The sequence below is a fragment of the Stegostoma tigrinum genome, chromosome 4 (genome assembly GCF_030684315.1).
Source record: "Stegostoma tigrinum isolate sSteTig4 chromosome 4, sSteTig4.hap1, whole genome shotgun sequence".
NCBI classification, from domain to species: domain Eukaryota; kingdom Metazoa; phylum Chordata; class Chondrichthyes; order Orectolobiformes; family Stegostomatidae; genus Stegostoma; species Stegostoma tigrinum.
This window is the reverse complement of record NC_081357.1, coordinates 68,660,635-68,685,796: the sequence shown is the minus strand read 5'-3', so window position 1 is coordinate 68,685,796 and position 25,162 is coordinate 68,660,635. Positions and strand designations below refer to the sequence as shown.

The following is a 25,162-nucleotide window of genomic DNA, read 5'->3' as shown; positions in this document are numbered from 1 at the left end:
ACGCAGATCTCGTATTTTATCTATTTTAAGCCTCTATTTTGAAACCCAAGCATCCAAATAATACATTATAAACCTTGATCGCAATTGTACCCTGTCTTTTCCGTAAGTAATAAAATGAGAATGAGCCGCCTTTCATTCTTGTCTGCAATTAAAAACTACATTTAATAATTGAAGTGGTTTGTCGCTGCTTTCTTCAACTGTAAATATTATACCTATGCATTACTGTATCTTATATTGTGAAATGGATCGATTTGATTAACATATACTAATGTATTTGTCTGTTTTCACCAACAAGTTCCATTACTGATGTTTTGTCCCAGATAACATAGATGACTGCAAGGAATTTCGAGCTTAGTTATGCAAATATTGGGCAATGACATTTACTTGCTATATCTTATTGTTCAGAAACTATGGTTATTTCTGTAATTACAGAAAATTCAATTGTAATTAATGGGGGTACATGTAGATGAGAATCTCACAGCTTCGTATTCTTGAACAGAATATTTATTGTGGTTTAATCTGATCTCTTTAAAAGATGACATGATATTAAAAATCAATTACTCAATGAGGCAATATTTAAAGATAAAGATTAATTAAGAATTTATTTGCATTAGTTTTAAAACAAACCTGTGGAATACTTGAAATTAAAGTGAGTTTCATTGCTTTTGTCACTTCCTTCAAGCAATTAAAACAAAACCTGAGACTGAAAGTTGATTATGCTACTGCAGCCATAATAATTGTTTGGCTAATCTGTCTGGCAATGAATACCTGTCTATTTTCTAAATCATCCAGATAATTGACCATCTGTCTGAATCTCATTAAAAGTCTGCATTTATTTTTGTGCTACTGCTTTTTAATAGAAGCACCATATTAGCAGAGAGCATTTCTGAATGTGACCGATGGATGCAAGCAGCTGTGAGCCTGGTCTTGCTTTATTAACTAATATGAATATCTAAGATAGTTGATCTGTGGTTTTCTTTGCACAAAGTTTCAGCTGTTTGAAGTAGTATAATGCTTATATCATTAAAAATATAATTGATGCGTATCTGTATGCTTCATGAGATATGTTTCCCTACAGTGCCTAATGATCCGCTTGTTCCGACTGCTGTGTTAGGTGAGGACTGAACCCTACATCCTCAACTGATGCATGACTTTGTGTATTTTGCATGTTTAATAGTTATGTAAGCATGTTACTGTGTGTTTGCTTAATGGAGTAGAGAAGGAGATCTGCCTTTTTTCAGTAGGATGTAATGGGTTGATAACGAAGAGAGTAAAAATAGAAAAAGTAACAACAGACAAAAAGAAAGTAAGACAATCACAAATAAATTTGCGCCCAGCAGTAGAATTTAGAACTTTTGGAGAAAATTTAATGGGATGTTGCAACTCATAAAGCCATTGAAATTATATGCCTGTCTAAAATTAATCTTTTATACAAAAACATGTACTTCCCTGAACAGAAGCAGGCAGTGGATGAGAAAGTGAAAGAAATTAGGGTCACCTATTTCAACCAAAATTTGTCTTTTTTCAAAGGCATAAACAAGTTTTAAAATAAAGTTTTGACAAGCTTTTAATTTCACCATTAACATTTTCTTCACTCTGGACTTGCAGCAAACCTTAGGCGAACTTATCGCTATTTTTAAAATTTACTTTTATTAACCTTTCCATACAACAATAAGCACAACGATTCTGAGTACTATTTCCTGACTTTGCACAGGTCCTTGATGTGTAAATTCTGCTCAAAACATTTGCAAAGCTTTGTCTCAATCAGGTTGTTTGCTCTAAAGATATCCAATGCCTGACTGGATATTTTCTGCATCACTAGAGTTGAAAGTGCATGTCTTGGTAGAATTGACCCTTCATGTCTACTCACAATGAAGTTTTGATGATGCAATGAGGTAAATCTGAGGATAACTCCCAGTGAGAATTTACAACCTGACAATTTAGTGCATTCCAACTCTTTCTGCTACCCTGCTTCCCTCTTTGCACAATAACTGAGACCATTCAAGAAATTTCTGTTGACCAGAATCTTGTTTTAAGATTTCATGGGTTTGAAAGAATTTTGATTGAAGTTGAGCCTAATTTTTATACAGTTTCTTGCTATCTGTCAAATTTTAGCCTGTGCGTAAACTAAAGGCAAAGCAAGGTCCTATTTCCTTCTCATGAAAATAAACAAAAAATGTTAAAATTAAACAAAGCACCATGGATGCTGGGCATCCAAAACAAAAACAGAAATTACTGGAGAAACTCAGTAGATCTGTCAGCATCTGTGGGACGAAAACAGAGTTAAGTTTCAAGTCCAGTGACTCTTCATCAGAACTGCAGCAAATAAAGAGGATATGATCACAATCCTGACTTATGCCTTGTATAGGCTACAAGGAGTCAGGTGTTGAATTACCCATTTAAGAATCCCTACCTGCTTACCTGCTCTTGTCACCTCTATTTATATAACTGCTCTGGTTCAGTAGAAAGACATTTTATGCTATATTCTGTGACCCATATTATCCAGTGTAAAATAGTTTGAACCCAAGGTGAATTGGCAATATGAATGAGAGGATGCTGTCATTTTGAGGCTCCTTCACAGAGGAGCAAACTTCTCTTCTCAGCCAGGGCTGAGCAAGCAGGTTCTTGGCATGGATTATACCACCAGTGCCCCTGTCCTCGGCCAATGAGCCTCCAGCACTAGTAGTCCCAGCCTTCAAGCAGCTTCCTGCTTGCGGCTGGCAGCCCCTCCTGCCAGGAGACATTTTCAGGGGCCTTTATTTATTTAGATACCTTCCTCAACATGAGACCCAGGCAGCCGCTACAGTAGCAGTCATACCACTGGTCAGATGGCCCAGCAGCAAGACTCCACGAGGAAATCATTTCAACTTGGTTTCATGGCATTTTACATACTCCCTCAGAACAGCTTCACCTACCTGCCACGTGTGGGCTGGCAGATTAGTCTGCCCATAGATAATATTCTGCTGTAGGATATCATAGCTTTTGAAGCTCCCTTAAAAAAAATAAGTGAAGAAAAGCGTGCCGTGCAATCGCCACTGAATATAGGGACTCATTAAACATGTACAAAGTTGTGCGTTCACATGAGTAATCTGATGACCCCCTGCAGATCTGTAAACATGTTAATTGTACAAGTGCACAATTCCACGAATGCTGAAAAATAATATATTTAAGCACATGGTTACATTGTGCATCTAAATCATCTTTGCTGATGTATTTTTCCAGGTTGATAATGAGAATGGTGGAATCGTTCTCATCTTGTAAGAAATGCTCATTTCATGACATTATTTTTCACTTCAAAAATCTCAAATTTCAGAAGAAATCAGTTTACCTTTACTGGAGCTGAATGTCAACAATTTTAAGGCGTACTCCAAAATAGATGATAATTTGACTGTGTAGCAATAATACAAAGGAAGTCAGTGCAACTCTGTGATTGCTTATACTATAATGTGCATGGTCTTGATACATATACTGTACACACACACTTCCATCTCTAGTATAGTTATTCAGCCTCCTGTTGAGCTGACCAAAATAATTTGTGCAGGTAATCCTTACTTGAATATTAACTTGGAAATTTTTTTTTTCTGGCAAACTATCTAAGATTTTGCCTTACTATTCTGCAAGTATTTTGCAGTTCCATTTAATGTTCATTGTTGTGTGGTGTTTTGTGAAGTGTACAAGCTGTGCCTATTGCTGAGTGTAGCAAAAATTGTTAATTGGTTTTATTTGTTTGGCTCTGCTTTGACTTACTTTAAATGTTGTCATTTTGCGGTTGCTTTGCACATATTCTGTTGGTTACACGCAATGCAGAAAGTAAAACAAGGACTATATTCAAAAAATATTTGCAAAAAAAAACTGGGTGATACTGTTTTCAGGGCAAGATCCTAATCATGTCAGGAGATTTTTTAAAAAATCCTTGATTTGTCATTGCCTTAATTCCCCTCACTCTAACAGAGTGAAGATATTCTAATAATATAATCCGAATCTGGAAATACATTAATTTGTTTGTCACATGGCATTTATTCTTTTAAGAAACTAACCGCTGAACCAAGTACAGTTCAGAGATAGTAGGAACTGCAAAATGCTGGAGAATCTGAGATAACAAAGTTGTAGAGCTGGATGAACACAGCAGGCCAAGCAGCATCAGAGAAGCAGGAAAGCTGACGTTTCAGGCCTAGACCCTTCTTCAGAAATCTCCTCCACATCGGGGAAACCAAGCAGAGGCTTGGGGACCGCTTTGCGGAACACCTACGCTCGGTTCGCACTAAACAACTGCACATCCCAGTCGTGAACCATTTCAACTCCCCCTCCCATTCCTCAGACGACATGTCCATCCTGGGCCTCCAACAGTGCCACAACAATCCCACCCGAAGGTTGCAGGAACAGGACCTCGTATTCTGCTCAGAAACCCTCCACCCAATGGTATCAATGTGGACTTCACAAGCTTCGAAATCTCCCCTCCCCTCCCCTCTACCGCATCCCAAAACAAGCCCAGCTCGTCCCCACCTCCCTAACCTGTCATTCCTCCCACTTATCCCCTCCTCCCAACTCAAGCCCCACCCCCACCACCTATCTACTAACCTCATCCTGCCCCCTCGACCTGTCTGTCCTCCCTGGATTGACCTATCCCCTCCCTACACTCTCCTTTATTGGCTCCATCCCTGCCTCTTTGACCTGTCTGTCTCCTCTGTCCATCCTCTATTAGCCTCCCCCCCTCTCCCTATTTATTTCAGAACCCCCTTCCCCTCCCTCATTTCTGAAGAAGGGTCTCAGCCCGAAACTTCAGCCTTCCTGTTCCTCTGATGTTGCTTGGCCTACTGTGTTCATCCAGCTCGACAGCTTGTTATCTCAAAAACAGTTCAATCAGGTTTGGAATTAGTTTGTGGTTCTGGGACCTGATAAGATTTTAAATATGTCAAAGTAAACATATGGTGTATGCTGGAATTATGTATTATTTGATTTCAGTCTGCACATTTTGATGTATTTAAGCTTTTTTGAAGTATATGTTTAAATGTTAATCGTGTCTTTTCTCTTTGCTGCTCTACTCCACAAAGTACCCATTGCCGGTGAGTGTTTTCTTTTGCAAAACAGCACAGTTACGGGTGACACCAGAAGTAAAGATACTGTGATATTGTTAAATATATGTTTGTCAATGAATTCAGTTTTCAAAGGTGCGACTTGTGAACCCATGGGGATAACATGTCGATGGTGAAATACAAATTATATTTCACCCAGCATTGGAACTGATCTTTCCTCTTCATTCTCCTATTGACTCCACATTTCCTGACAATGCAGCCATGTGCTCTTTTCAGTGGTCAGTAGATAACTGTGCAAGCACAATATCTGAAGAAAACTGTTTGGAATAATCATTTTGGTTGATATTCTGATAGAAATTTTAGGAAAGGAAATCGTGCATTCACAGCATTAATTTGTTGGCAGTATTATAGTTCTTGTGTTTCATGATAAATGGATGCAAGCTATATTTATAGATTTTTCAAAAGGTCATGTGCATGTTCTTGTTGGCATGCTGGGTGAATGATTATACTGAACCATAATATCTTTTAGCAGAAGTAGGAATAAATGTTGTGTGAACTATCTCAATAGAGAAAATACATATCTTATTAGTCAATCCTTGCTCATATACCAAGAGTGGCTGAATTCTAAGCTATAGTATGTTGAAAAACTTTGGTGTATGTTTATGTCTCAGTAAAGTCAATGAAATAGAACTCATTGAGTTATTTTGTTCATGTGGGCTTTGACCTCTTCCAATAAGGACTCTATGGCATTACCTGATTACCACCTCATGATGTCAACATGCCTGCTAATATATGGTTCTGATTAAGGGTTGTTTGAGCTCATTAGCTGTCACCAATCCTTTTTCTGGAGCCTATCTAATGATCAGTTGTTGAGGATGCACTGCTCTAGAGTCTTTACAGAAGAGGCACAGCTTTTAATTATCAGGATGGTTCATTGCATGATTACAATAAGTACAATGATATTACTAGTCACGTGTAATCACGACGACTCTTGGGAACTTTACAGAATACATTGGCTCCCTATAAAGGCAAGTGTAGAACTACAGACTACATGTGACATCACCAGACTGGGTGGAGCTGAATGTAACAAGAATATTAACTCCTTCAGATCTTTACCTTATAAGGTTGATAAACTTCGTTTAACGGTGGTTAGGAAAGTGGGCTCTGGATTAATTGAATTACAGCCTCACAACTGTAGAATTTTGCAGGTAAAACAGTGAGGTGAACTAATACATAAAATGCTTCCATATGAAACTTTGTTCTGTTTCTGAAAGGTTTCTATCTTTGTGTCATACAACAAATGGACATGTTTTAAATTGTGTACTTTTTACCTTGATTCTTATATTGGACAGTACTTGAGAAGTTGTGTACTTAATAAATTATTTTTGTTTTCATAGATGAAAACCATACTGTCTCAGCGGAGTCAAGCAGGTTGTTAGATGTTCCCCGTTATCACTGTGAACCCACAGAATCTCCATACCAAACTGGCCAGCTCCATCCAGCTATTCGTGTTGCAGACTTACTACAGCATATCAACTTGATGAAAACATCAGAGGGCTATGGTTTTAAAGAGGAATATGAGGTAAGAAAATTATAAAAGAGTCACAAGACCAAAGATGTGCAGGCCATGCTAAATTGCCCGTAGTGTTCAGGGGTGTGTGTGTTATAGAGGGATGGGTCTGAGTGCAGTGCTCCAAGGGTCAGTGTGGACTTGTTAGGCCGAAGGGTCTGTTTCCACACTGTAGGGATTCTATGAAAATGCCTGAATAGTGGGATGATATGCAGCTTGAAACTGAGCTTCACAAATGAAGCCAGGCAGTGATGGGTTCTGAGGGAGGGTCACCCAGCCCGAAACGTTAACTCTGATTTTTTTTTTTCTTCGCAAATGCAGTCAGACCTGCCGAGCTTTTCCAGCCACTTCTGTTTTTGTTTCTTGATTTACAGCATCCGCAGTTCTTTGGGTTTTTACTAATGTGTCAGAATTCAGCTGTGCTTACTTGTGTGTAACAATACCTAACTCTGAAATTTGGCTAGATTAATATTCTACATTCGCATTGAAAACTAAATTCTCCAACTTTAATTTCATAATACTGAGCAGAACATGTAAATATTAAATTGAGGTTTGCCTTGATACCTTTTCGAGTTCAATTGAGTTAATCAAACTTGTAAGTGGTCTGTGGACATTTTTAGAAGCTGAATACATTGCCTGTAACTTGCTTCTTCCTAACAAAAAAAAAGCTGATATGTAACAATTATCTTGTTGTGGTCTGTATTAAATCTGTCTTTTCAGGTTTTTGTTTTCTGTCTTTCTGAAGGTGAACTAGATTGCCAGTGGTTTGAATCATCAGGCGCCTTTATTCCAATAGCTCAGACCTATGAATTTACCATCAAATTCAACTAGTTTATTACTACATATCTCAATGTACTATGAAGCAAGCATAAAAATGCATGAATATTCATTCCTTCAAGCCTTTTTCACATTACAATAAAATCACAAATAATATCCTAGCGAAACTGGGGTTTGTATCCTGAGCAGCCATTTCTGTGACTCCTCCCCTTTGCTGTGTGCCCAAAGCAGGGGGAAGTGTAAGCATCTTAACAGTGTCAGATGCTTTGGTGGATTAAGGTTGACCAACTTTTAGCGCTTTTTTTTTCCTATTCATTTGTGGGATGTGGGTGTTGCTGGCTGGCCAGCATTTCTTGCCCATCCCTCGGCCTTGGGTAGCCAGCTGGAAACCTAGACCTGCTATTCCTAGAGTTGTCAAAAAAATTAAAGACTTTGAAACATATGTAAAATTCCCCATTTTAATTGTCCTTTAGATTGAGGTTGACGGAAAGCATGATCCAAGTTTTTATACTTAACAAAAATGGCTATTTACTACAAATAAATGCACACTAACTACATGCTACCAGTGAAATCTCTAACCCCCTTATAAATGCCCCTTCTATACAGCCATGTGGATTTACACAGACACGGATAAACAAATTGATGTTACAGACAGAGTAAAGACTTAGGAATTGGTTCTTGATCAGTTTCCTCATCCAGGTCATTAATATATGTAGTAAATAATTATGGCCCAGCACTGATTCCTGTGAAACTTCATTAATTAGAGACCACCATCCTGAAAATGTCCCCTTTTCTCCACACTCTGCCTTCTAATAGTTAGCTAATCTTCAGTCCGTGCGAATATGCTACAACCAGTATCATGGACTCTTGTCTTATTAAGTGAACTAATGTGTGGTACCTTGTCAAATGCCTCCAAACGTATACACATACTGCAAGAACAAGGTGTGGAGTTGGATGGACACAGCAAGCCAGGCAGCATCAGAGGAGCAAGAAAGCTGACATTTCTGGTTCGGACCCTTCTTCAGAAATGGGGCAGGGGAAGGGGACTCTGAAATAAATAGAGAGAGGGGATGGCCTTGATGGAAAGTGGATAGAGGAGCAGCTAGGTGGAGAGAAAATGGACAGGTCAAGGAGGCAGGGATGGAGCCAGTAAAGCTGAGCATCGGGAGGGAGTAGTGATGGGGGTTGGTGAGTTGGGAGGGAGGGGTGAGTAGGTGGGAGGGAAGACAGACAGGTTCAGGAGGTGGAGATGAGGCTAGTAGGTAGGAAGTGGAGATAGGGGTTGGTCAGTGAGGTGGGAGGAGTGGGTATGTGGGAGAAAAGATGAACAGGTCAAAGAGGTGGAGAGGAGCTGGGCTGGTCTTGGGATGAGGTCAGGGGTGGAGTGATTTTGAAGCTTATGACGTGCACATTGAGACCATTAGGCTGCACGGTTCCCAAACGAAATATGAGGTGCTGTTCCTGCAGCCTTTCGATGGCATCATTGTGACTCTTTTAAGAGATCATGCCATCCAAGGAGTGGGAGGGGGAGTTGAAGTGATTTGCAATTGGGAGGTGCAATCGTTTGTCACACACCAAGCATAAATGCTTCACAAAGCTGTCTCCAAGTTTCCACTTGGTTTCCCCAGTGCAGAGGAGGCCTCATCAGGACCAGCAGATACAATACGGCTACTTTCTCAAAGAACTCTATTACATTTGTCAGGTCAGATTTCTTCATGAATCCCTATTACATGCTTTGTAATTGACTCTAACATTTTCCTAACAGCAAATGTGAAGCTAACCTACCAATAGTTACCTGCTTTTTGGTTCCCTTCCTTTTGTACATAAAGATGTTAGGTTAGCAGTTGTCTAATCCTCTGGGACTTCTCCAGAGTCTATCGATAACTGAATGATTACTATAAGTGTACCCATTATCTCTGTGGTTACTTCCTTTTACTATCATAGAATGCATCCCATCAATTCGAAAGTTTTTAGCTGTCTTTAGCCTAATTTGTCGCCCTAGTACTTTTTCTCTCGTCATAGTTATTGTATTTATTTCTTCTCTCCCTTTTGCCGCTTGATAATTTAGTAATTTTAGAATATTGTTAGTGTCTTCTACTCAATATGTTGTTCCTGGAAACTATCCTAAATAAACTCTTATGAATTCTTCTTTCTGGTTACTTCTGCCAATCTGACTATCCCAATCTCTATGAAGTTTAAAGTCCTCTATGACAAATAAACTGCTTTTGTTAGATGCCCTTATTACCTCCTTATCTATTCTCTGTCCCACAGTGTTCCTTGTGTTACGGTATCTATATACTACTCTTATCTTTTTATTTCTTATATTTACCCATGTGGATTCTGTCTACCAATTCAATTTACGATCATACTTATTCTGTCCCATACCAACAATGCTACCTCACCACTCTTTGGACAGATATATGAAGAGAGTCGTAGAGATATACAGCACAGAAACAGATTCTTTGGCCCAACTTGTCCATGCTAACCAGATAACCTATATAAATCTCATCTCTTTTGCCAGCATTTGGTGCATATCTCTAAACCCTTCCTATTCATATACCCATCCAGATATATTTTAAATGTTGTAATCGTACCAGCCTCCACCTCTTCTGGCAGCTTATTCCATACACGCACCTCTCTCTGTGTAAAAAAGCTGCCCCCTAGGTCTCTTCTATATCTTTCCCCTCTCACCTTAGGTTTACCGAGATATGGGCCAAATGAAGGCAAATGGGACTAGTTTAGTTTGGGAAACTTGTTCAGCACGAACAAGTTGGACCAAAGGGCCTGCTTCTGTGCTTTATGACTCCATGAATCTGTGACTGTCTGAATCCATTCAGTTCCCAGTTTTGATCTCCTTTCAGCTATGTCTCAGTAATTGTTATAACACAATACCCATTAACCTGCATTTGTGCCATAATTTTGTCTATTTTGTACTAAATACTACGCACATTTGAGTATTGAAGCATCAAGATATTCTCTGCCTTTGTAAACTCATGTCCCTTCCAGTCTCACTCTGGGTATCGTTTTCAAAATAGTGCCCCTGTAATGTTGCCATATCCTCTGACTTTGTAAGCCTAACATTCGCTTCTCTCAAAACCTCCCACAGTCCTAATTAGTTTCAAGCTCTCTCTACAGCCTTAAGTTATTTTCTTCATCAAGACACTGGTCTCAGCACTATTAAAGGGAAGCTTATCTCACCAGATTAGCTGCCTTCTCCCCCAATACTGGTGCCACTGCCCCAGGAACTGAAACCCTCTCCACTCATCAATCTTTGAGCCATGCATTTAACTCCTCGACTTTGCACTATGATAGTTTGCCCACAAATCTAAGAGTAATTCAGGTATTATTATTTTAGAAGTTCTACTCGTCAATTTTGCTTCTAACTGTTGAAAGTCTTTCAACAAAACCTTCTTTCAAGTCCTACCAATTGGTACCAAGTGGATGACAACCACTGGATCACTCCCCTCCCTTTCCCTGTTTTTCTCCAGGCTTGAGATATCCTTAACCCACAAGACTCCCACTCATAGTTTCAGAGAATAGTATCTATATGTCTAACTGTACAGTTCCCTGCCACAGTTACATCTCTCTTTCCTTCTCCCCTCGAATGACTCCTTGTATTAAGATGCTGTCGTCAATTTGTTCATCCTTCCTGCAGTCCCCACACTTGTCCGCACACTCGTAAGAATGGCAGTGTAGGTAGCCAAATCAATTTCACTTCGAATGAATATGCTAAATATGATTGACTTTTCACCTGAAGGTACTGATTATCAGCCTAAGAAAGGAGGGAGGCAGAGGACAGGAAATTACAGGCTGGTTAACCTGACCTCAATCATTGGTCAAGATTTTAGAGTCCTTTACTGAGGATGAGGTAGTGGAATACTTGGAGGTGCATTGTAAACCATGGCTGAGTCAGCATGAATTCATCAAAGGGAGGTCCTGTCTGACAAATTGCTTAGAATTCCTTGAGGAGGTAATGAGCGAGTTGGATAAAGAAGAGCCAGAGGATATGATTTATTTGGACATCTAGAAGGCCTATGAAAAGGTGCCACACAGGAGGTTGCTAAATAAAGTACAAATCCATGGTATTAGGGGCAAGGTACTAGTATGGATATGGGATTGGCTGACTGACAAAAGGCAGAGAATGGGGATAAGGCGTCTTTTCAAGATGACATCTGTCGACTGGTGGAGTTCCACAGGGGTTAGAATTGTTACATTATTCATGTTACATTAACAATCTCTTTGAAGGAACTGAGGGCATTGTTGCAAAGTTTGCAGATGACAAAGGTGGAGGGACAGACATAGATGAGGAACCAGGGAGGCTGCAGAAGGACTTGGACAGGCTAGGGAAGTGAACAAAGAAGTGGCAGATGGCGTACAATGTGGGGAAGTGTGTGGTTGTACACTTTGGTAGGAAGAATAGAGAATATTTTCTAAACGGGGAAGGGTTTCAGAATTCTTGAGCACAAAGGGGCATAGAAGTCCTGGTTCAGAATTCTCTTCAGGTAACATGCAAATTCAGTTGGCAGTTAGGAAGGCATAACGTTAGCGTTCATCTCAAAAGGACTAGAATATAAGAGGAGAGAGTGCTGAGGCTGTATAAGACTCTGATCAGACCACATGTGGAATATTGTGAGCAGTTTTGAGCACTGTATCTAAGGAAGGATGTGTTCATTTTGGAGGGGGTCCAGGGAAGGTTTGCAAAAATGATCCCAGGGATGACAGGCTTGTTATATAAGGAGCAGATGAGAACTCTGGATTTGTACTTTAGAGTTTTGAAGGATGAGCGATGATCTCATTTAAACTTACAGTATACTGAGAGGCCTGGTGGAGAGAACATGGAGAAGATGTTTCTAATAGTGGGAAAGACTAGAACCCAAGTGCATGCCCTCAGAGCAAAGGGATGGACCTTTAGAACTGAGACAAATTTCTTCATCCAGAGGGTAGTTAATCTGTGGAACTCATCAGCTGAGAAGGCTGTGAAGGCCAGGTTACTGCTTGGATTTAGGACAGAGATAAATAACTTGATTAGTAAAGGGATCAAGGATTATGGGGAGAAGGCAGGAGAATGGGGCTCAGAATTATATCAGCTGTGATCAAATGGAAGAGCAAACTTGATGGGCGAGTGGCTTAATTCTACTCTAATATCTTATTGTCTTAACCCCATAGACAATGCGTTAGAGATATGACTCATTTAGTTAAAAATTAGCAGCCATATTGTATAATTATATTCTTTTGCACCAGGATGTTTAGGATTCATGAGAAGTGAAATTAAATATGTTGAGAATTGGTTTAAATATAGCAACTGATATTTATTTCTTTTCCTTGGAAAAGCAGTCTATTCTTTAGCTAAACACCAGGCTTTGGTATAAATTGTGCTGTGTTGCGTTTGATGTCCTTTTTTTGTGAATTTATTGCTTAATTGTTAGCATTTTGTCATTTTAACAAGTCAAAACCTCAAGTTGTGCTATTGAAAACAATGCAGATAGTTCTAACCGTTAAGCCAGTACTTGTGGTTTTACTGGCAACGTTTCCTGTAGAAATTTGTTATTTCTGTGCATCTTCCTGTATGCATTTTATTGTAAGGTAGAAAATAGAAATGAGGACGCACAGTGCACTGTATTTATTACAGTTTGTTGAGTTTCATAGAAAAATGTACTGAGCTATGACTTTCAAAAAACTTATTATCCTAAATTGTCTGGTAATATTTCATGAACATATGATCTTTAAATCTTGCAATCAAAAGCATTTAGAGACATAAAGCCTTATGGGATTAAAGAAGGCTTCTCAGCGCATTGTGTCTCTGCATCCAGACAAAGAGCGATCCACCCAATGCTCCTTTCCAGCTCTTAATCAATAGTCCTGAAGGTCACAGAAGATGATATGAACCTACAGATATTTTCTGGATTCAGCAACAGGCATACAATGTACTTTTCATTCAAAATATTTATAAATGTGTCTAAATGTAGCAAATTGCCTTTGCTCATTATGCATACATTTTCAGATTCTTTACTCCACATTAAAATAATGAAGCTATTACGATGTATTTCAACCAATAAGACATTGATTAGATAGGCTTATGAAATGTGGATCAGTTGAGTTCAATGAAAAGCAGAAATAATTACTCAACAAAAAAAAATGTTCTTTTGCAGAGTTTCTTTGAGGGGCAGTCTGCCTCCTGGGACATTGCCAAGAAGGATCAGAACAGAACAAAGAATCGCTATGGAAATATTATAGCTTGTGAGTTGGTCAATAAGCAGCAATGTTCAAAAGTTTATTTTTGATACATTCTTATTCATGAGAATGTGACTTTTCGTTTGTGTTTCAACAAGTTATTGTATAGAAGGTCAAAATGTCTAACATTCAACAATCTTTCAAATATTTCAAAGTCAGCTTGTTTTTTCTTTTCTATTTATATTCTATTTATTTTGCTACCTTTATCTTATCATCAAACACCTTCATTTTAGCAACATGACTTTATAAAGCACTTTATTCAGGCAATTGATTAAAATCTGTGTCTATGACGTCCATGGTTCATTGTAGCCATGTGGTTGTCACTCAAAATATAGTTGGTCAATATGATTTGATCTGTTCATTATAAATCCATGCTAACTGCTTCTGATTTTACCTGGTTTTCTAGTCATTCATTTGTTCATCCTGTGTAATGCATTTTAGAGATTAACCCACACTTTGGAAAAAACTGACAAATACTGAAAAGAGTTTGTGAAATCATGCTCCCAGTTTGAAACAGTTGGGAGAGGAGCAGATCACGGATTCTGGTTTGGAACCTAATTACCGTCCTGAGTTTCTTTTGAATGCAGTTCACCATTGGACAACTGTGTGCAATTATTCCTAGAACATGATGTCTTATTCTTTCCATACTTAAATTTTTTTTAATGTTATTTGGGTGATCCTTGAATCTATGAATACCTGACATAGATCAACAAGCGACCAATGAACCAAATAAGCAAAGTTTTGTACTGTGTGATTTTGCAATACATTAGCATTTACACTGATATAACTTTGTAATTACTTTTTGAACTGTTATGCCTACTTAAATGATCAGTCACAACTCTAACATATATTAAGCTTCTACCGGAAGCAAAAGTTTCATTGGAATCTTCACTAGTTCCTCATGTTCAGCAGTTTGTAGTGCTGTTTTCTCATAGCACATGTAATGTTGAAAATCTAGAATTTTCAAGGAGTCCTGTATTGTTGCATTCTTGCAGGGAAGGAAGAATATTAGTGAAAACAACCCTTGCTCTGAAATGTAAACTGATATTTTGAGACATCACCTTTTTTCGTGAAGATACTGTTCAGTTTTTGCATTTTTTCAAATTCTTGGGGGGGAAACATCGACTCGCACAAATACTTCTAAAATTTGCAGCCTTCATAACTTGAAGATAATTTTCATATTGTCAGTTTTTGAATGAATTACATAATGATATTGTATTATGTATTATTATTCAAAATGAATATAAACTATCTGTTCATTCTATTTCCTATAGATGACCACTCCAGAGTCATTTTGCAGCCACTCGAAGATGATTCAACTTCAGATTACATTAATGCAAATTATATTGATGTAAGTCATATTTCCCAGCTCTGAAAATACTTCAGCATTTGATTTTCTTTCCTGTGTTGTGTCTAAAGATTGCTGCTGTTTAAAATTTGCACCTTGTATATTAAATTTGTTGGCACTCACTGACACTGTTGTGCTTTTCTTTCACATCTGGCTTTGGTTTGGGCTGTAGATATGGCTGTACAGGGATGTAAGTATCACACTGAAAAAGCTAGATTGTCTTCATTTTAATACCAATCATTTAATATCAACATGTTACTAAAGCAAGCAGTACATAGCTGAGCAAACCCATTTGATTCTCTTCATAAAATACATGCTGATCTTTAACTCAACTTCTGTAATTTTGATTAATAGTGTTTATTTATAACATTTTTGTCTGCTATTGTAAAAGGACTGTCATGCAGATTATACATTAATCTTACAGATTTAAAACAATTTGGTCTAAATTCTGAAATAGCTTACGATGGGGAAAATCAGCTTTGAAGTACCTTACATAGAAATGAACAAAATAACTGCTTACTCGCGGCTGCACTTTAAGCACCAGCTTTGCTTGGTTATTAAAATTCTCAGAACTAAAGTTGCAAGTTGTTTGAACTCCAGTGACACTGTTAAGGAACAATGCGTAAAAACATACGCTATGAAGAGAACAAACAGGTGAACTCTTGCATGTAAGTTAGTCATCATTATATATATTTTATGGTTATTTGATCTCCTTAGAACTTTGTTTAGTGTTCATGTTTTAGGTGAAATTACTAGCTGTATGTTTCTAAAATGGTAAAAAGTGGCCAAAATTTTTAGGTCTGCGATAATTCAAAATTTACCAAATCTCTTAATGTGTCCAATCAAACATAAAGGAAAAAGTTGTTTTGCTTCATGGTCATTGTGATCATAAATTCAAATTTGTACATGATCGACTTGAAATAACCAGATTCTCAGTGAAATGCCTCAAGTTCTCCAAATCAACCTGTATTTATGCCCTGAAGACCAAACACACACACTTCTGTGTGCTGGTGAGGAAAGCATTCTGCCTCTTTGTTGTTTTGAAACACTACCTATCATCTTACAGTTTAAGAATACAGAGGTCTGTAAAAAGAAAAGCCATGTCAATACAAAATATTGCTGTGTTCTCCTGAGCATGTCTTAGTCCCCCCCCTGTACTTTAATGCTCATATTAATTTTGAAATCAGAAATGTTAGCTAGACACCTGGTTAAACAGAATTAATCCTGTTGACTCATTTCAGAGCTGCAGCTTTTCCGTTGGCCACTGTTCATAAATATGAACAACCTGCTAATGTAAATGGCTAAACTGCATTGTGTCATTTAAAAAGACTTTCATTAAGATTTCTAGTAACAACAGAATTCCCCATTGAAGTCTAGTTTATCTTTTTAAAAAATTGAATATAATCTGAGTACAATTTTAACTGCATTCCTTTAATACCACCTCTCTGCTTGGACAGTTGTTGACTGTGCATGTTATCCTGTCGACTTTCAACGTAGCTCTGTTTTGTTTCTGTGTCCCATTACTTAATAATTATGAAAACATTTCAGTAGATTTCCATGAAACTCTCAAAGTATTCCTATGTGGGTGCAGTTTATGCTTACGCATAGATCTTGTCAATGAAATATTCCCTGTGTAGATTATGTTCAGCTCAGATGTTAACAATTTGAGTCACCAGGACATTTTCTGCAGCAACCTAAAGAGAAACGAATTTGAAATATCGGAATAAGCAAGATATTGTGATCAGGCTACTTAGATTATCTAATTTTATCCTTTCTAAAAATAAGAATGCCTTAGTTGAAAAAATCTACAGCTGTTAATTACCTAAAACAAGTCTCGCATACAACTTATATTTAAATCTCATGTTTAGACAATTCCGGCAAAGTTTTTTTTAGCATATTCTTTTGCTCTTCTATCACTTCCACTCCCTGTATCAAACAGAAATTACGTTGATGCTGCAGTTACTGGTCTGATATTCATGGCTGTAGCATATGTTTCACCCAGAGATGACTGCTTTAAGATCCCTAACCAGAATATAACGGAGTTGAAGTCAAACGAAATATTTCAGAAACGTGAACGAGAGCTTGTCTGCTCATAAGTATTTCAGCTGAAGTTGGGTATATTTGAAAAATGTTTCAAGGATCCAGGAGAACGTCTAAAATGTGGATTAAGTTTCACCCTGCCAGAAATCACTCAATACTGCTTCTACCTGACTCTAAATTAATGTTACAGTGCTCATTTTGCTGTAAAACCAAACTGCTCATGGCAATCCTGAAGTTGCACCTTTTGAAGATTTCTGTAGTTTTATTATTTGCAAACATCTCTTGTGCTTCGATTCATTTACATTAATAACAGTACTTTTTTCCCTTTCTTTCACTAGATTTATTGGTTTATTTTAATCACCTTTTTAATGAGGGTATTAAATTCTGATAAATCACATCATACATGATGGTGAACATGCTGTTTCAGTATAAACATGCCATTGTTGTGTTTAATCTATCATTTCTGTTGTGTATCATAAGCTGTACATATGTGTTATGAGAAAAGTATTCTCAAGTACCATACTGTATAAGGTCACTGAACTGTTGTTAGCCTGCCCTATTATGAAAAGTTGAGCAAAGAAAGATACAAGTGTAGACATAACTATCATTTCATAACACCTTCGTTGCAGTTCATTTTCCGCCTTGAGCTTCAAATCAAAATAATTATTTCATTACGAATCTGTTCTTAATCAATTACAGTGGATGTTTAAACTCTTGTTTCTAAATGGGCTTCAGACATTAAACTTTTTGGAACTCAGTTCAACACACTGACCTTTAACATTTTGGTCCTTTTAAGCATGGTAGTGATGTTACTGTTATTCATAAAATCATTGTCAATGACGGATTTTTGATGTTATACATGTCTTCGAATAGGACTGGTAGAGACCAGTTTGATCCTCTTTTCAGATGATGTAAATTTATGAAACTTTCTTCCTTTGTAGGGATATCACAGACCAAGTCATTATATAGCTACACAGGGTAAGAACCTTTCATGAAGTAATAGATATAACTTGCATATATTTTGGAATTTAATTGCATTATATGGGATCTCTCAAAATAATGAAAACAAGTGTTGTGACATAATGTTGCAGCCCAGAGTTCTTTGTTCTAGAAACTGCAGTTAATCCACTTATCCTGGAAATTATAAACTTCAGATTGTAAATGGGAAATAGACAGCTGGATGAAATGCAAACATGTGTAGTGACAAAATCCAGTGCACTCTTAATCCATCAATTCTTGCACACTGTGGGAACAGCAGCTGGCTCGCATCTGTGTAACAATATTAAGAAAGGAATATCCAGAAGGTGTGAGGGAGAAAAGCACTAAGCAAAAGGAGGAAAGTAAGGAGGGGTAAACCAAAGTCTAAAACAAAAAGATGGAAATTCAGGGGAGTCGGGGAGGAAGACAGTTGGAGAGGCAGAATGGTTTTGGGGTGGAATTTTAGAGAATTGCATCGGGGAAAGAGGAACATACAGGAGAAGAGTTGAGGAGGATAGTTCAGTAAAGTTGGAACACTGTATGCAGATTTGGCCCCCTCATGAGAGAAAAAAATTGCACTGGAAGCAGCTCAGCAAAGATACACTGGACCGGTTCTTGAGATGAAGTGGTTGCCTTGTAATAAAAGGTTTGTTTGGTATGATGTGTTCTCAAAAGGCTTCAGAAGGATAACATTCTTATTGAAATATTAAATTCTGAGAAGATTTGACAGGGTGCATGCTAAAAGAATGTTTTGCCACATGGAGCATCTGCATCTTGGGGCCAAAGTTTCAAAACAAGGGCTCTCCTATTTAAGACTGAAATGGAAAATAATTTCTTCTCTGAAGATGATCAAGTTTTGGAATTTTGTCCCCAAGGGCAGTTTCTTTGAATATATTGAAGCCTGTATTCGGACGGATTTTTGATCCATAAGAAGATTAAAGATTTTGTGGATGAGGAAGGATAATGGTGGCAAGAATACAATCTGGTCAGTTGTAATTGTGTTGAAATTTGAGCAGGCTTGAGGGGGCCAAGTGGCCTTATTCTGTCCATTTATTATACGAAAACCAGGGGGCGTCATGACATCAAAGGCATTCAAACAGTTGGCTGAAGAATTTCAAAAGAGAAGCATTGATCCTGGGTAATTCTGAGAGGTCAGCAATGAATGTGAAACAAATTTGATTCAGAGTAGGGTGTTATGCATGAACTAAAATTTACAGAGAATTTACAGTGATAAGTTGACAAGATGAGATTTTGAATTGTTGACTCTGGAAGTGACAAAGGTGAACTGAAATTGGGGTATTGGAAGGCAACGTTTTGGAAGTAGAAATAGTTATCTTTTTGATGAAGAGAACCTGACAATGGTAGCTCATTTTAAGATTACTGGAAAATCTGACTCAAAGTAGAAGGGTGGCATACTATCCATTATTCTGGGACGTGGGTGTGAATGGCCCTTTGCTTACCATCTATTGTATTATAAACTGTCATATATTAAGTACAGCAACTTTAAAATGTTAAGAACATCAGAACCCAAGAGGGCAGCCCATTCTGTATTGTAATGAATTTAATTTGCGCTCACACTGACATTTTAATCATTTAGCTGCATTGAAGGACTTGACATTTTGGATGAGTTACTTTTATATTCATGATGTCAAGAGTAATAATCTGTGCACATGCCCTGCTGTGCAGGTTTAGATGAAATTTGCTTCTATAGATTCAAATAGTTTTGTCAAAAGGAAATCTTATTTAAACAATGTATTAGAGATTTTTGAATAAGTGATATGTGCTGTGGATAAAGAGAAGCCTGGTCATGCTGTAATTGTATTTCCAGAAGGCATTTGAGAAGGTGCCATATCAAAGGTTACTGCAGAAATAAAAGCTTATGGTATCAGGAGTAGCGTGTTAGCATACATTGAAAATTGATTGACTGATAGTAACCACTTTGCATATAAATGAGCTTCTGTCTGATTGGCAGAATGTGGTGAATGGATTCTTGCAACAGCCTGAAATTTTTACAGTTTAAATCTGTGATTCATATGAGGGGAGTAAAGGCATAGTATTAGATGATAGCAAGAGATGTTGAATAGCATGTTATCAAGAAGAAATACAGATGTCACACATGAATAGAGAGAGGTTGAATGAGTGGACAAGCATTTGGCAGGAATAACAAAAAGAGTATTGCTTAAATGGAGCATGACTGCAGAAATCTGTGAATTGCGGAGGGGTTTAGTTGTTCTATTGCATGAATTTCACACTGTCAGTATGCAGATCCAGCAGGTAATCAAGATGACGAGTGCAATGCTTTTTTATATTCCAAGAGGAATTGAACATAAAAATAAGGCTGTTCTGCTCCAGTTTTCCGCGAGGAGAGTGAGAGAGCCAGACAGAGAGCACCAGGAGGCTGCCGGGAAGGTAACGTTTTTATTTTACCACTTTAAAAAGTTTACTTCGAGCGGGAGCGGTCTTCATTTTCGCAAGAGAGCCAGACAGAGAGAGCACCAGGAGGCTGCCAGGAAGGTAACGTTTTTATTTTACCACTTTAAAAAGCTTACCTCGAGCGGGAGCGGTCTTCATTTATTTGGGCAGCAGCTGAACCCGAGACGCTACACGTGTAGTGTCTCCCACCCGCCGCCCTCCTCTAACCAAAAAAAAAGACTCGGTGGTGTGTAGATAAGGTAAGGCTTTTTCTGTTTCACGTTTCTTTATATATATATCGTTGATTGCCAAAAATCTTTTGGTTCCTTTTTCATTTATCTAAGTTAAGTTTAATACTGTCAGGAGATCTCACACCCGTATTGTGCTCCCCTTGCTCAATGTGGGAGCTCGGGGACAGGGCTGATGTCCCCGACTCCTTCACGTGCAGGAAGTGTGTCCAGCTGCAGCTCTTGTTAGACCGCATGATGGCTCTGGAGCTGCGGATGGACTCACTTTGGAGCATACGCGATGCTGAGGGGGTCGTGGATAGCACGTTTAGCAATTTGGTCACACCGCAGATTAGGATTGCTGAGGGAGATAGGGAATGGGTGACCAAAAGGCAGAGGAAGAGCAAGAAGGCAGTGCAGGAGTCCCCTGCGGTCATCTCCCTCCAAAACAGGTATTCCGTTTTGATAACTGCTGGGGGAGATGGCTCACCAGAGGAAGGCAGCAGTAGCCAGGTTCACGGCACCAAGGCCGGCTCTGCTGTACAGAAGGGTGGGAAAAAGAGTGGAAGGGCGATAGTCATTGGGGATTCAATTGTAAGGGGCGTAGATAGGCGCGGTTCTGCGGTCGAAAACGGGACTCCCGAATGGTATGTTGCCTCCCAGGTGCACGGGTCAGGGATGTCTCCGATCAGCTGCAGAACATTCTGAAGGGGGAGGGCAAACAGCCAGTTGTCGTGGTTCATATAGGCACCAACGATATAGGCAGAAAATGGGATGAGGTCCTACAAGCAGAATTTAGTGAGTTAGGAGCCAAGTTAAAAAGTAGGACCTCAAAGGTAGTAATATCAGGATTGCTACCAGTGCCACGTGCTAGTCAGTGCAGAAATGAAAGAATAGCTGCGATGAATGTGTGGCTTGAGAGATGGTGTAGGAGGGAGGGGTTCAGATTTTTGGGACATTGGAACTGTTTCTGGGGAAGGTGGGACTATTACAAATTGGACGGTCTACACCTGAACTGGACTGGAACCAATGTCCTTGGGGGTGCTTTTGCTAATGCTGTGGTGGAGGGTTTAAACTAAAGTGGCAGGGGGATGGGAACCAAATATTGGACAGAAAAGAGGTAGAAACGAAAGCCTGTAGGGAACTAGATAATGGAGTCAGTGTGACTAAAGGGAATAGTAGTCGGGGAGCAGATGATGAACACAAAGGGACAGGTGGTCTGAGGTGCATTTGTTTTAATCCGAGAAGTGTAGTAGACAAGGCAGATGAGCTTGGGGCTTGGATCGGTACCTGGAGGTATGATGTTATTGCTATTACTGAGACTTGGTTGAGGGAAGGGCGTGACTGGCAACTAGTTGTCCCAGGATATCGCTACAGGCGGGATAGAGAGGGAGGTAAAAGGGGTGGAGGAGTTGCAGTAATGATCAAAGACGATATCATAGCCGCACTGAAGGAGGGCCCCATGGAGGACTCGAGCAGTGAGGCAATATGGGTAGAACTCAGAAATAGGAAGGATGCAGTAACAATGCTGGGACTGTACTACAGACCTCCCAACAGCGAGCGTGAGATAGAGGTACAAATATGTAAACAGATAATGGAAAGGTGTAGGAGGAACAGGGTAGTGGTGATGGGAGATTTTAGTGTTCCCAACATTGACTGGGATTCACTTCGTGTTAGGGGTCAAGACGGAGCAGAATTTGTAAGGTGTGTCCAGGAGGGTTTTCTAGAGCAGGATGTATGTAGTCCAACTCTGGAAAGGGCCATACTGGACCTGGTGCTGGGGAATGAACCCGGCCTGGTGGTTGATATTACAGTAGGGGACTACTTTGGAAATAGCGACCACAATTCCGTAAATTTTACAATACTCATGGACAAGGATAGGAGTGGTCCTAAAGGAAGAGTACTAAACTGGGCGAAGGCCAACTATACCAAGATTCGGCAGGATCTGAGGAATGTAGATTGGAAGAAACTGTTTGAAGGTAAATCCACATTTGATATGTGGGAGGCTTTTAAGGAGAGGTTGATTAGCGTGCAGGAGAGACATGTTCCTGTGAAAATGAGGAATAGAAAAGGCAAGATTAGGGAACCATGGATGACAGGTGAAATTGTGAGACTAGCCAAGAGAAAAAAGGAAGCATACATGAGGTCTAGGCGACTGAAGACAGACGAAGCTTTGCAAGAATATCGGGAATGTAGGGCGAATCTGAAAAAAGGGATTAAAAGGGCGAAGAGAGGACATGAGAAATTGCTGGCAAACATGGTTAAGGAAAATCCCAAAGCCTTTTATTCATATATAAAGAGCAAGAGGGTAACTAGAGAAAGGATTGGCCCACTTAAGGACAAAGAAGGAAAGTTATGCGCTGAGTCAGAGAAAATGGGTGACATTCTTAACAAGTACTTTGCATTGGTATTCACCAAGGAGAGGGACACGATAGATGTTTGCTTAGTCTAGGTCAAGTTGACATAAGGAAGGAGGAAGTGTTAGGTATCCTAAAAGACATTAAGGTGGACAAGTCCCCAGGCCCGGATGGAATCTATCGCAGGTTACTGAGGGAAGCAAGAGAGGAAATAGCCGGGGCCCTAACAGATATCTTTGCAGTGACCTCAGACATGGGTGAGGTCCCAGAGGACTGGAGACTTGCTAGTGTTGTCCCCTTGTTTAAAAAGGGCAGCAAGGATAATCCAGGTAATTATCGACCGTTGAGCCTGACATCAGTGGTAGGGAAGCTACTGGAGAAGATACTGAGGAATAGGATCTATTCCCATTTGGAAGAAAATGGGCTTATCAGTGATAGGCAACATGGTTTTGTACAGGGAAGGTCATGTCTTACCAACTTAATAGAATTCCTTGAGGACGTGACAAAGTTGATTGATGAGGGAAAGGCTGTAGATGTCATATACATGGACTTCAGTAAGTTGTTTGATAAGGTTCCCCATGGCAGGCTGATGGAGAAAGTGAAGTCACATGGGGTCCAGGGTGTGCCAGCTAGATGGGTAAAAAACTGGCTGGGCAACAGGAGACAGACGGTAGTAGTAGAAGGGAGTTTCTCAAATTGGAGACCTATAACCAGTGGTGTTCCACAGGGATCTGTGCTGGGACCACTGTTGTTTGTGATATATGTAAATGATCTGGAGGAAGGTGTAGGTGGTCTGATCAGCAAGTTTGCTGATGACACTAAGATTGATGGAGTAGCTGATAGTGAAGGGGACTGTCAGAAATTACAGCAGAATATAGATAGACTGGAGAGTTGGACAGATAAATGGCAGATGGAGTTCAATCCGGGCAAATACGAGGTGATGCATTTTGGAAGATCAAATTCAAGGGCGAACTATACAGTAAATAAAAAAGTCCGAGGGAAAATTGATGAACAGAGAGATCTGGGTGTTCAGGTCCATTGTTCCCTGAAGGTGACAACACAGGTCAATAGGGTGGTCAAGAAGGCATATGGCATGCTTTCCTTCATTGGGCGGGGTATTTAGTACAAGAGTTGGCAGGTCATGTTGCAGTTGTATAGAACTTTGGTTCGGCCACATTTGGAGTACTGTGTGCAGCTCTGGTCGCCACATTACCAAAAGGATGTGCATGCTTTGGAGAGGGTGCAGAGGAGGTTCACCAGGATGTTGCCTGGTATGGAGGGTGCTGGCTATGAAGAGAGATTGAATAGATTAGGATTATTTTCATTAGAAACACGGAGATTGAACGGGGACCTGATTGAGGTCTACAAAATCATGAGGGGTATAGACAGGTTGGATAGCAAAAAGCTTTTTCCCAGAGTGTGGGACTCAATTACTAAGGGTCATGAGTTGAAAGTGAGAGGAGGAAAGTTTAAGGGAGATATGCGTGGAAAGTTCTTTACACAGAGGGTGGTGGGTGCCTGGAACGCATTGCCAGCGGAGGTGGTAGACGCAGACACGTTAGCGTCTTTTAAGATATATTTGGACAGGTACATGGATGGGCAGGGAGCAAATGGACACAGACTGTTAGAAAATAGATGACAGGTTAGACAGAGGATCTTGATCGGCGCAGGCTTGGAGGGCCAAAGGGCCTGTTCCTGTGCTGTAGGTTTCTTCGTTTCTTTTACAGGACATTATTGAGACTGCATCTCAAATACTGTGGGCAGTTTTAGTCTCTTTATTAAAGGAAGAGTGTAAATGTATTACAGCAAGTTCAGAAAAAGCTCACTGCATTAATACCTGGAATGAATATGCTTTCTTATGAAGAACGGTTTGATCGGCTAGGCTTGTTTCTACTGGAGATCAGAAGAGTAAGGGATGACTTGATTGATGTGCATAAGATCCTGAATATTATTGATGAGGTGGCTGTGGAAAGGATGTTCCCTCTTGTAGGGCTACCGAGAACAAGGGACAATGTTTTTAAATTTAGTGTCACTCTATGATGACAGAATTGAGGAGAATTTCTTTTTCTCTGATGGTTTGGAACTCTGTCTCAGAAGACAGTGAAGCCGAAGCTGTTGAATATTTTTAAGGTGGAGGTGGATATATGTTTGTTAGGATGGGGAATCGGAAGTTAGTGCGGTCAGATTGG

At 39.4% G+C, this 25,162-nt stretch overlaps 1 protein-coding gene across 7 annotated transcripts in view; it reads left to right on the top strand.

Annotated features, from left to right (window-relative positions):
• ptprk (protein tyrosine phosphatase receptor type K) overlaps positions 1-25,162 on the top strand; it is a 609,799-nt gene that overhangs the window by 533,026 nt on the left and 51,611 nt on the right. For 2 of the 7 annotated variants that reach the window (XM_048530884.2, XM_048530882.2), the window contains 7 exons: positions 1,079-1,114; positions 5,052-5,063; positions 6,431-6,615; positions 13,530-13,617; positions 14,886-14,962; positions 15,132-15,149; positions 17,941-17,977. In XM_048530884.2, the coding sequence (XP_048386841.1) occupies positions 1,079-1,114; positions 5,052-5,063; positions 6,431-6,615; positions 13,530-13,617; positions 14,886-14,962; positions 15,132-15,149; positions 17,941-17,977 (453 nt within the window). The remainder of the gene's footprint in view (positions 1-1,078; positions 1,115-5,051; positions 5,064-6,430; positions 6,616-13,529; positions 13,618-14,885; positions 14,963-15,131; positions 15,150-17,940; positions 17,978-25,162) is intronic. The other 5 variants (XM_048530888.2, XM_048530886.2, XM_048530889.2 and 2 more) reach the window with 3 other exon arrangements.